The 13,087-nt window shown below is 43.9% G+C and overlaps 1 protein-coding gene across 1 annotated transcript in view; it reads left to right on the top strand.

Annotated features, from left to right (window-relative positions):
- Positions 1-13,087, top strand: part of unc13a (unc-13 homolog A (C. elegans)) — an 80,352-nt gene that overhangs the window by 14,050 nt on the left and 53,215 nt on the right. The window contains exons 8-9 of the mRNA XM_063202061.1: positions 7,303-7,332; positions 8,181-8,382. Coding sequence (XP_063058131.1) covers positions 7,303-7,332; positions 8,181-8,382 — 232 coding nt within the window. The remainder of the gene's footprint in view (positions 1-7,302; positions 7,333-8,180; positions 8,383-13,087) is intronic.

Genomic DNA, 13,087 nt, shown 5'->3' with positions numbered 1-13,087 from the left:
TGTTTCCCAAAAACGTACTTTAGTAAAAGTCCTAAGTACTAACTTTTAAATGTACTTTTCAGTACAAAAGTACAAGTAGGCCTACTCACGCAATGGCTGTCTTTCTCCATGTCTACCTACTTGATCCAATAGGAAAAAGTGTCTGCAACGGTTTTCGGTTCTATTTGAACATGACTATGGAGTCCTGTTAATGTTTTTAAAAGTATATTTTCTGTCTGGGTGTCAATTTGGAAGAGGGGCTTGGTCCCGCCTCCCTGCCCGCAGCTGAGGCTACTGAAATATCCACGAAACACAACAGGAAAACCTAGGATAAATGTAACTAGTAACAAAGTCTTCTCCTAGAAATGTAAGGAGTAGAAAGTACAAGTCAAAAAATCTAATTGAGTACAAGTAAAAGTCTGCATTTTTATTTTTACTCAAGTAAGTACAACTTCAAGAAAAAAAACTACTTAAGTACAGTAACGAAGTAAAAAATACTTAGTTACGTTCCACCTCTGCTCAACACTCATTCCCACATACTGTATAGTCATCCTCTGCTCCCTCACCTCATCCTCGTTTGTTTGCTTTGTTTTGCTTTTGGTTGATTAAACTCCAAAATGGTGCTTGGGAGCTGACCGATAATCATAAATAAACACTGTAAGTACACCATTATTTTGCTGCACTATCCTATCTGCACATGCGCACCACCCAAGGCTGCACGACCCGGATTCGTGGAGCAATGTTGCCCTTCGTTTAGCTAAAAGCTGATCTGTTAGTGTTGTGTCGCTAATTTTAGGCTTTTAAGCCAGTCTGTAAGATTTGTTTTATTCAGGTAGCCGAGGCTACACAACTTTTTTCGTGGTTTATACACCACATAATGTTATAAATGTGGGAAATACTCGTAATATTATATAATGGTGCCGGTGGTAGGCTAAGGAAAAATGTCATTTTCTAAGTTAGCCTAAAGATTATTGAGACACTGACATGGCCTTTTGTCAAAGATGGCAGAGGTCTATTGATCAGACATGAAGTGCGTTTTGTCAGCGTCTTCTTCACAAATAGTCTACAATTTACTATAAAGATGGAATTAATCATAGATAGATGTTCAGGGTCCTTACAAGTAACGAAAGGAAGGGCGACAATGCTCCACGTCCGGATCGTGCAGCCTTGGGTGGTGCGCATGTGCAGATAGGATAGTGCAGCAAAATAATGGTGTACTTACAAACACTCATTTTCAGAGGAAAATGTTTTGAAGTTAAAAAAAGGGAGAAAGAGATTTTTAAGGTTTTAAATGTATTGTTATTATTTATTTAATAGTTTTTTTGTAATTGTGTGTGTGTGTGTGTGTGTGTGTGTGTGTGTGTGTGTGTGTGTGTGTGTGTGTGTGTGTGTGTGTGTGTGTGTGTGTGTGTGTGTGTGTGTGTGTGTCTTTTGGTCACCAGGCCCTCAGTGGCCTCCAAAGCCCAACCCCAACCTGCTGAGCTTCTTTTTCGTTCTCTCGTTTGGCTCTCAGTGCCTTGGCTCTTTTCAGCATCAGCTTCTTCGTTTCCTCCATATCGTTTATGATCTTTCTCTCTTGAACTTCTTTTTCGTTCTCTCGTTTGGCTCTCAGTGCCCTGGCTCTTTTCAGCATCAGCTTCTTCTTTTCCTCCATATTGTTTATGATCTTTCTCTCTTGAGCTTCTTTTTCGTTCTCTCGTTTGGCTCTCAGTGCCCTGGCTCTTTTCAGCATCAGCTTCTTCGTTTCCTCCATATCGTTTATGATCTTTCTCTCTTGCGCTTCTTTTTCGTTCTCTTGTTTGACTCTCAGTGCCCTGGCTCTTTTCCACATCAGCTTCTTCGTTTCCTCCATGTCGTTTATGATCTTTCTCTCTTGAGCTTCTTTTTCGTTCTCTCGTTTGGCTCTCAGTGCCCTGGCTCTTTTCAGCATCAGCTTCTTCGTTTCCTCCATATTGTTTATGATCTTTCTCTCTTGAGCTTCTTTTTCGTTCTCTCGTTTGGCTCTCAGTGCCCTGGCTCTTTTCAGCATCAGCTTCTTCGTTTCCTCCATATAGTTTATGGTCTTTCTCTCTTGTGCTTCTTTTTCGTTGTCTTGTTTGACTCTCAGTGCCCTGGCTCTTTTCCACATCAGCTTCTTCGTTTCCTCCATATCGTTTATGATCTTTCTCTCTTGAGCTTCTTTTTCGTTCTCTCGTTTGGCTCTCAGTGCCCTGGCTCTTTTCAGCATCAGCTTCTTCGTTTCCTCCATATCGTTTATGATCTTTCTCTCTTGAGCTTCTTTTTCGTTCTCTCGTTTGGCTCTCAGTGCCCTGGCTCTTTTCAGCATCAGCTTCTTCGTTTCCTCCATGTCGTCTCTGTGACATATCTCTTGCATTTCCTTCCGTTGATCCAGCTTCTTTCTCAGGGCTCGAGCCCTCCTCAACAGAGCCTTTTTGCGTTCTTCATCCAATGCCCACATCTCAGCCTGTGGCCCAGAACTGCCCTGACTTCTGTTGTCCATCTCCAGCGTCTCTGCCACTCTCATGATGTCTTTCACAGTCCCCAGGATTTGTCTGAGATGTCCCCTTTCTCTCTGGGCCTGCACTCCCTTCCTCTCCTGCTCCCTCCACTCTCCCATCACTTGCTCCATGAGCTGGTGTTGGAACTCTGCTTTGTGTTGAGTGTCCGCTCTCAATTTCTCCATCTCTCCTCTCATCTGGGCGACCACCCTCTGAAGTTCCTTCACCTTCCTCTCATAATAGTCCTGCTGTGGCATACCCTGATGCCCAGGAACTTCGGTTTCACTATTCATTTCTGTTGGGAGAGAGACAATTAATTTGTATCGCTGGTTAACATATTTCTTTTGTGTTACAGAGCACATTGTCCAATCACACAAACTTGAAAGACTTATAGAACAGCACTGCATGGAATGCACTTTGTCTAGTAGCAGACCTTGAAAGATTTACAATTTGATCTCTTGTAATGGATGTATGTCAGAGGGAAGCAAACATAATTGGACAACTTATTATAGAGGCTGTTTGCATTATGATGCTAGTCTTATGACACATGAACTAAGCACTGGGCATCGGTATAATTTTGATCAGTACCGGTGTCCTGTCTATATGAGCGACCCATCGAGATGTGATTCTCTTCGCTACTGAGCATGCGCACGCATGCGCACACCCTCGCGGTGGTTTTCGTGGGTGATTGCCCATCGAATTGTGAGACCGCAAGTTACGATAGGATCCCCTGAGACTGTCAACTTTAGTGACTCAAACTGTAGCGCAAGTTACGATAGGATCCCCTGAGACTGTCAACTTTAGTGACTCAAACTGTAGCCTATGTCCTCCTGAGGTTACCACCAGTCATCCATAGTCTAGTTAGCCAACAGCCTGTCCATGTCATGGACTGAAAGTTACGATAGGCCTACCGGTAGGCCTATATCCCCTGGGGGGGAAACGGGAAACAGCGTGGATCATCCAGCAGATCATTGGAAAATCTGCGAAATAGCGTGGCCTCGTAGGCTACATTTGCTACTTTGTTGCCTAACCGTAATCGCTCACACTCAGCCTCGAACATTGTAACATCGATCAGAAAAGACTAGCCTTTTTATATAGAGGAGGCGTTCTCATTGCAAAATGGAAAAAATCGCCACCTCTGATTGAGCTGTCAAAATGCTCCCTCCACCCTTTTCATTCAAGAATTTGAATCGACTGCATTGTAAAATGCCTCAACATGGTAATAAGAAATGCACTGGTGGGGATGTTATGAAAATATGATTCCGGTCATTAAAAGACAGACATCTGTCAAAACAAAGCCACAATACGCTGCTATCTGGGAATATCTAAACCGCGCTTGTTTATCCCCATAGCACATGATTTCATGTAGCAATTTGCCTTGCGAGCCCACGTCGCATTGAAACCAAACCAACAGCAAATGACTGAATTAAACAACCCGTAGCCAGGCCCTGATCCCAAACACTTTCTCCAGTATTTGCGCAAACTCAACTCAGTCTCTTTCATATGGCACGTTTCTTAACCTGCTCAAACGAGAGGCTCACTGTTGTCAGCAGCCGCATGTTCTTATTAAACTCCGCACGAACGATTGCACACCCCTGTCCGTGAAATAAACAAAGTAAGGTTATTAAAACAGTCCTACGTGACCGATTGAAACGCCTTCCGCGGAAAGTCAAGGTCGCTCATTTAGATGAGGCATCGCAAATCGATAGAACACCACTATCGAATAGGGCGACCGGTCGCTCATCTCGACGAGGCAACACATCTCGACAGAACACCGGTATTAAATATCAAAACAAAACCCCTTTGGTTTCACTCAGCAATGTCATTGTGATGTTTTAATTTCTATGACTTTGACTTTCTATTTCTATGACACTGTGCACAAAAGTGCACTGATTGGATGCTAAGTCATTATGATGTCAGATTTCCATGGCAACCAGCCATGCCATATAATGCCATACATTAATATCCAATTACTCATTTAAGTTATTAATTAACACAATTCACAGCCAAAATATGAATACAATCCATAGCCTGTAAGGTAACACACAGGAGTCAAATCTTTACATTATTAATTCAGTATTGCTAAAGGAATGTTCTTTTGTCAGAAAATGTATAATCTGGTGGCAAATAAATCATTGGTTGGCCTATAGACAAATACTGTATTTCATTTAATACTTGTTAATACCCCAAAAGCAAAATTTATTGAAACATTATTTTCCATAAATTTGATTTCTAAATATCCAAATATCGAAATATATACATTTGAATATTTACTTTTAAGATTATATGATAATAATCTCAAAAAAATATGCAGCAGTAAAATAATTTACCTCTATCTCTTGTCTGCTGATGTGTAGAATGAGTGTCTTTGGGCTACTCATGGCCAAGTGTACTGCAATGGAACCTTGGCTATTGTGACATCACAATAAGCACCTGAAAATCTCTACCATTCTGTAATAATGAGTGCCAAACTGTATTCCTACTTTCAAAGACCATTGGTAATACATTTTCCAAGTTTAATTTAAGATATCCAAATCTAGACTTGTCCAATATACAGCCACCCCTTGGCAAGTTTTAGAGCTCTTTGAGCTTGTGTGGTTCTTCTTCCTGATATTTTGTTTTGTTTTGTTGTTGTTCTTTGTTTGTTTATTTCTTTTTAGGAATATGACAAAATCTGTCATTTATTATTAATAATCTTATTATAAAACTGTTATAATTATTATATTGTTACTCTGCTCTGTGAATACAGTAATAAACAGCCAACCTTTCATTATAACAACTGCAGAGCCATTGGGCCTATTTGCCCATGTTGTGTTTTGTAACTTAGGCCTATGAACAAAAACTGGGATATGTTGGGGGCTTCCCTGCGCTGTCCTAATGTGCTCCTTAAAAGACATGAAGACATGTTGCATAACTATAATTTCTTCATGTAACCTATCATTTTCTACCAGATAGATAGATAGATAGATAGATAGATAGATAGATAGATAGATAGATAGATAGATAGATAGATAGATAGATAGATAGATAGATAGATTTTTTTCTCACAGACCTACATAAAGTAATTGTTGCAAATCTCTTGGCTAACCATTAGGCACAAATATGTTTCAATGGAATCCGAGGTGAATTCATAGGCCTATTTGCATTTCTACATTTTGACGGCTCTGTCTGTCTGTCTGTCTGTCTGTCTGTCTGTCTGTCTGTCTGTCTCTCATAAGTGGGGTCACGCTCACACATGCATCTACTGTTCATCGCTTGGTCTAAATTTCAGAGGCATTTAACTCGCTATCAAAAATTTCGAAAGGGACTCGTGCTAGACTTGTGATGACATAGGCCCCTATGTCATTGTAGTTTGGCCAGCCCTAGTCGCGACTTATTCTAGATCCGCAATCAATTCTATTTGCGGCCATAGGTAGGCTATCGCTTTCTGATTGTGACCCTCGTGTTTTAAAACGTCCCTTGTTGGAAAGATGCTCCTCGTTTAGCGCATTTGAACTCAAATAGCTGTCAAACTTTCAGAAATTTGAAACTGGCGGTTAGACTGTAGACTGGTGCAGTAGTTGTGCGTGGAGCAGATAAAACAGACAAACATTTCTCATTTGTGTCAAATGCGACAGCCTACATTATGCAAAGTGTGTGTAGTAGGTGTGTGTAGCTGGTTTGTGTCTGTTGCGCTTCAGTGCTGAAAATGGAATGTCTGTTGCACTGCTTGTGCTGTCAGCTGTCAGCTGTGGATTTCAACAATTAAATTATAATGTTGGGTTCGCTGATGATTCCATGGCGACAAAACAGCAGAAACGCTGTGACTGGAAATTTGTTTAACTAATATCTTCATTTTTTTAATGTTCAAACGGCGTGGAACTTGGCGTTGCAACCAGCCATACCTTAAGTCACCTTCCAAGTTCCAAGTTGAACTGTGCTGCGGGAGTTATGTGGGTCATAGACATAGCGGTGATCCAGACAGACGTTTCTGGAATTATTAGATAGATATTGATGAATGTGACAGGAGGTAATGTGAGAAAAGCAGATTGGATGAGGTTTGTAAATGAACGCTAGCCACATTCCATACAGACAATAACCAGTTTATGGTTTGGTCGGTTAGCTGTTCTATACACTCAACACACAATATACACACAACTTCTTACTACAATAGGCCTACTCGGGGGCGCTGTGGCGCAGCGCGCTAAGCCCCCCACATTTGGGCTTGCATGCCCACCCTCGGGGACCCCGGTTCGAGTCCGGCCGGAGTCATTTCCCGATCCTCCCCTGTCTCTCTGCCCCATTCGCTTCCTGTCACCATCTTCAACTGTCCTGTCAAATAAAGGCATAAAAGCCCATAAAAATAAATATTTAAAAAGAAAAAACAATAGGCCTACTCTACATACCAAAACTCCAGTATGACAAAAAGGGGTGCACCTTACATCAGGTGTCCTTTTATTGTCTATTTGTGCATTTATGCAATAAATATTCATGTGATGCGAGCCGCACTCCTTTTTAAAATTATATTTTGAGTTTACACTTTGGGCCAGCAACCTGACCGTCATAAATGATTCACTGAGTGAAGCCTGCTCTAGCTGCAATTGACATCCCCCATCCATCACCTCCAAGCACTTTGCCTTCAGAGACTTTTGACAGAGATTTACTCACACACTTCTGAATGGGTGGTGCAGTCAGCGTGGTGCAGATATTTACCATTCCAATTTCCTGACATGGGTAGACTGGCTGCCCTCTGTCGACTGTAGACCCATATACAACCTACTGCCAGAATGATTTGCTTAGCCACTCACTCACTCTCTGCACTTTTTTGTTTGTTGTTTGTTTGCAGGCAACTGGAGCCTATGGGGAGATCAGCAGAGTGAGTACCTGCCATGTTTACACAGCACATATAGCCCAGATGCAAATGTCCCTCAAGTGTCTGTCTGCTGAAAAAAGGTGTGCGACGACGTGTGTGACATATGGCCACAGCCTAGCCAAACTGCTGCACCCTCAGAGGCTGAGGCTGAAAGTTATGGCCTCATAAAAATAGTTCCCCTAGTCAAATCAGACCACAATGCCCCTCTATGGCAAAGAAATACGGGTAGGTAAGTCTGAGCTTGTCAGTCCCAACTTTCACCAACCTTCTAGCCTTGCTATGGCAACTTCAAAGTTCTTGGAGTAGGCCTACTACAAGGCTAAGTTGCCTTGTAAACTGATTACTCACAAGGCGGTCTTAACCAAGCCTGGCTATCGCGACTGAAGGTCTCTTTGAGACTTTATTCTGGCCAGGCAGTTCATCTACAACATTTCTCCACAGGAGATGCAAAGGGCACGTTTAGTTTGTGTTCATGAAATGCCTTCTATGCCACTGGTTGAAGCTTCAATCCATTACACCACCCATTCCACACTTGAAACGCTCAAAGTTAATTGGTTCCCTTTTCCTTGGGAATTTTAAATGTTGTAGATGTGTCGCCGGGGCAGACTAAATTCTCGAAGAAACTTTTTTGTTCAATTTTGTTCGATGTCACAGGAAGTATAGGTGTACGTAGTCCCAGTCTACCAATCCCCCTCACCCCTACCTGATTCACATGCACCCTCTTTCAACCCCAGCCTGTCCAGATGATGGACACAGCTGTTTTGCAAATATGCTATACAAATAAATTTGACCTGCCCTGACTTGACTTGACACCCACTCTCCACACCCTTCCACCTAACCCTCGTGCACAGACGACGATCCAGACAGTGCGGTAGACGACCGGGACAGCGACTACCGCAGCGAGACCAGCAACAGCATGCCGCCGCCCTTCTACACCACGTCCCAGCCCAACGCCTCCATGCACCAGTACCCCATGCGCAACTCCTACCACGGCTCCTCCCGCCCCTACGCAGACATGCAGGACTTCGACTACGACAATCAGAGGGCCATGAGGTAAGACCGTCAGGCAGCCACCATTTCCAGCTAGGGCTGAACTACTGTTGTACTGTACTGTGAAAATTCTCACTGGCTACGTTTACATGACGTTTTTAATTCTGAATTAATAACTCAGAATTAAATAGTAGTCGAATTTACTCTGATCTTTCATTGAATTCTGAACTGTTTACATGACGTTTTCAAAGCGTAATTAAGCTTTACTCAGAATTAAAATGAGATCATTCTGAATTAAATATCTCAAGTACATGTAAACGTAGCCATTGATCCAGGTGGTGTTATCCTCAAGGGTTTGGTTATCATAAGCAACTGGATTTCTTTCTGCGGTTTGAAGACGTTTCGTTCCTCATCTTCATTAGTTCTAGATAATCTAGGAGGAAACTAGTGCTCGCCCAGTTGCTTTATTCCATACCTAAACCCTTTTGAATAACTTGTCCCTTCTATTTCTGTCCTTTAGCACTTTTGATACTGTCCTCCCTCACCTTTGCGGTGTTGCTGATTGATTTCAATTTTCATGCAATTGATCGATGACCATAAAGGTCTTGAAGACCAAGGTCAGATCCTGACACATCCACCTCACTGAATATCAGACAACACTTTCTTAATTTTGAACCCAATGACACAGTCTAACTAATAGTCATTTTGCAACACTTCTTTTACTTTCACTCATTCCATGGCTTGTTAATGAAATTATTTATTTTATTTTATTTTTCTTCATTAATTGATTGATGTTGTTAATTCCACATTGCCTTTGCTGCCTTTGGCAAGACAACTTTCTCAGAAAGCCCCCCCTCTTCCCTGTATACAAGCCAGCTGGAGCCACTGTATACAAGACGGGCATGGAGAGAGTTCAGCCCCTCCAGGCCGTGGCAGGGGTGAACATGTGTGTTTTTCTGCTGGATTGAAATATCCAGCCCCTCCTCCTCACCCCCAAACTCTCACCCCTTTACATGTACTGCATTCCATGTTTGAAAGTCCATATTGCCGAACAATATTTTGTTTTAATGTCCATCTTTTGTCCAAGGGTCAAACGTTTCTGGATAAAATCGCTGCATAAAGACATGGTGCCTATCAGAGGGTAACTGCGCTTTACCCCCAGAGAGAAAGACCCCCTGTCGTGCTGATCATAATAAAAGAGAATGATTTAGCCCCAATTGCTGGCAGGATCAGCCCACACCACATCAGTCTGCTGAAGTCTTTATGCACATTTTTTTGTCCATCAGTGCAGATGGAATAAGGGGAGGTGGTGTGGAGGGGGCACTGTGTGTGTTTGTGTCTGTTTGATTGGGCATAATATATTTTTAAATGGGAGAGAGAGACTGTGTGCGTGCGTGCGTGTGTCAGTGTTTGAGTGCGTGCGTGTTTGTATGTGCTCTGAACCCTCTCTCCACACTCCCCTCACACCCCCACCCAAAACACCGCACCACACCACACAACACGGCGCCACTCTTCCCCTCCTCGTCCGCTTCTGGGTCTGCCTCAACCTGCCGTCTGTTACTCACACTCCTCCTTCCCCTCCTCCCCCCCTCTATCCAGACGCTATGATAGCTTAGACTCCGCCACCAACGGCCGCAGCGATCTGGACTCGGCCTCGGGCTCAAGCCGGCCAGCCAGCCGCCAGTACTCTCTAGACAGTAGGCACTCCCTCTCCGATAGGTGGGTCTCCGCACCTCCCTCCCCTCTCCCTCCTCCCTCCTTCCTCCCCTCCTCCTCCTCCTCTACTTACCCATCCCTCCCCATCCCACCCCAGCCCTCCTCTTCCGTTCCCTCCCCACTCCTCTTGCCTCCAGCCTGTGGTTTCGTCCCGCTGTGATGTCGTCCGGTGAGCGTTGGTGCGTGTCGTCGTCGTGTGGTCCTCGCTGTGTGCTGTGTTGCTTGCATGCGCACGACCCCTCTGATGTACATGGTGCATATGTACTGTGCGTATATTGTGTATCCTGTGTATATAGTGTATATACTCTATACCTGTCCTCTATCCTCTCTGAGTATCGTTGGAGAATATGTATCTAGCCGTATGAGTCGAGAGACACATGATGTGGGGGTTTTGCTGCTTTCCATGTGCTCTCCTCTAAGACCTTTGCTTTTCTTTAAATTGCGCAAGAGAGACCAGTCATGCGCGCATGCATGTCACAGTGCAACGCAAGTGTTACCAGGTGTTATGTTTACTATGGAATCCCTTTGAAACCTAGAACTTGTATGATGCTGTTCATCAGTAGCAGCTTGCAGTTGTCTTGTAGTTCAAGTTTCTCTCTCATCGTTGACTTACTTACTTACTTACTTACTTGCTTACTTGCTTACTTACTTAGTTACTTACTTACTTACTTACTTGCTTACTTGCTTACTTACTTAGACTTAGTATAGTATGTATACTTTATGAATAGACAATATATGCAAGGGGACACTTTATAATTGAAAGTGTCTCCAAATACCCCACTTACCCTGTTGCCAAGAGCTTGCAGTTGTCTATGCATATTGTATCTCAAGCTTGTAGCTTGTAGCTTATTTACTTACTTACTTACTTACTTACTTACTTACTTACTTACTTACTTACTTACTTACTTACTTACTTATAAAGTATATACTTTCTTTACTTACAGTATATGCAAGGGGAGTCCTTATAATTGAAAGTGTCTCCAAATACCCCGCTTATTTTGTTGACAAGAGCCAATTATTTGCTGAACTGTCCAAAATATGTTACGATCATATTTCCACATGGTCTGCCTTACCATTTCAGCTTGAGCAGCACTACACCGATTTCACAAATTACCTGTGAGAAACAGTAAACACCAGCCTAGGTTGCAGCATATTGCAATAGAGTTTTTGTTATGGTTACACAACCATGTAGGCTATTTTCAGCATGTCATGGATAGTTTCTTCCATACTTGTTGTGTCTTACCATATGAGGTCAATGTAACCCAAAATAAATGTCTGCAGGTGTTGCCAATATGGCTACTGGGTGCAGGGTCTTGTCCTACCTCTGTGTCTTAGCCAATGTCTTAGCTCCTTTGGCTTTGCTCCATGTAGCCTGATTATCATCAACTTTCAAATCTCTTTGAGGCTTGATCTGACCAAGAGCAGCATTGTTAACCCGCCTCCCTTGGTTTGCTAATGGTTGTTTGTTTCCTGACAAAGTGGGAGGAGTTCCTGATTTTTCTCGAGCTCAGACACGATCATTGTATTGCTCCTGGTCTGACTAGAAGCAACGCAGAAGGTGTTGCATCACTAGGAGGGCACAGCCTGGCTACCATGTCCAGTCCAGGCAGCTCTGTAATTTGCCAGTCAGTGGGGAATCACCCTTCCCCTCTGGGGCACACGAGGAGCAGAGTTACAGGGTAAGGCTTGCCTCATCATCAGCCTGCTGGGTAATTACAGCATGTCAGAGATGGGAAGACACAGACACACTTGACACACTTTTTCTGTCCGTACTTCTCCGTTTCCATTTTCCCATCGCGGCTCCTCTCCTTCTTACCCTCTCCTCTGGGCCAGAGAGTTGAAGGTGTGATTTTATTTTGGTCCGACTCTGCAGCTTCCTCAGAGTGGTGATGGTGTGTGTTTGTGTGATGTTGCCTGTAAGATGGAGGACACTGAGCTGAGACACAGTGATAGGGGAGTGCACTGTACAGGCCTCTGAGAGAGAGCCTGTGAATCAAACAGGTGCCAAGTGTTAGTGGGGAGAGGATGTGTTTTTCGCATCTGAAGTGTCACACTTCCTGTGCGGGTGTACGTGTGTGTGTGTGTGTATGTGTGAGAGAGAGAGCGAGTGAGTGAGTGAGTGAGTGAGTGAGTGAGTGAGTGAGTGAGTGAGTGAGCGAGCGTGCGTGCGTGCGTGCGTGCGTGCGTGCGTGCGTGCGTGCGTGATTGTGTGTGTGTGTGCGTATGAGAAGAAAGCGAGAGAAAGGGCATCTCTGAATCATTTCTCCCCAGTTCAGTATTGTTCAGGCTGGTCCCCGTCTGTCTGTGCCTCACAGTTCAATGAGCTGTTTCACACCTGTGAGATTTTTATTTGTTTCTGCTGGTACCTCATGAATTATTCATCATGATGTGCTGCAGCCAGTAGCGTGTATAAATGTGTTGAGTTTTTACTCGTGTGGAATCTGAAAGTGTCACTGTGTACCACGCTTCTGTATGTGAGAAAGAGTGAATGAGAGAAACAGAGAGGCAAGTGTATAAATGGAGAGAGAAACTCTGTGTGTGTGTGTGTGTGCGTGTGTGTGTGTGTGTGTGTGTGTGTGTGTGTGTGTGTGTGTGTGTGTGTGTGTGTGTGTGTGTGTGTGTGTGTGTGTGTGTGTGTGTGTGTGTGTGTGTGTGTGTGTGTGTGTGTGTGTGTGTGTGTGTGTGTGTGTGTGTGTGTGTGTGTGTGTGTGTGTGTGTGTGTGTGTGTGTGTGCGTGCGTGCGTGCGTGCGTGCGTGCGTGCGTGCGTGCGTGCGTCTGCCTGTGTGTGTGTGTTTGTGCACACTGCTGCGTTGTTTTCCTGACTCAGTCCCTCAGTCTCATTCTGCTTTCCTTCTGCCTAATTGCCTCATTCATCAGGGAGGACAAATGCACCTTTTTTTTAGTGCTGTCTATTCCTGCCACTGCCACTGCCTCTGCACCTCCTCTCCCATCAGCTCCCTCTCTGAATTTGATTGCTATGTCTTTCTTGCTGACTCCTTTTGTGTTCCTTCTTCCTCCTGGATGGATTTGTTATGCCTGAGGCACTTAAGC

Source organism: Engraulis encrasicolus, chromosome 6, assembly GCF_034702125.1.
Source record: "Engraulis encrasicolus isolate BLACKSEA-1 chromosome 6, IST_EnEncr_1.0, whole genome shotgun sequence".
Lineage (NCBI taxonomy): Eukaryota > Metazoa > Chordata > Actinopteri > Clupeiformes > Engraulidae > Engraulis > Engraulis encrasicolus.
The sequence above is the reverse complement of the archived record's forward strand: the minus strand, read 5'-3'. Positions and strand labels throughout refer to the sequence as shown.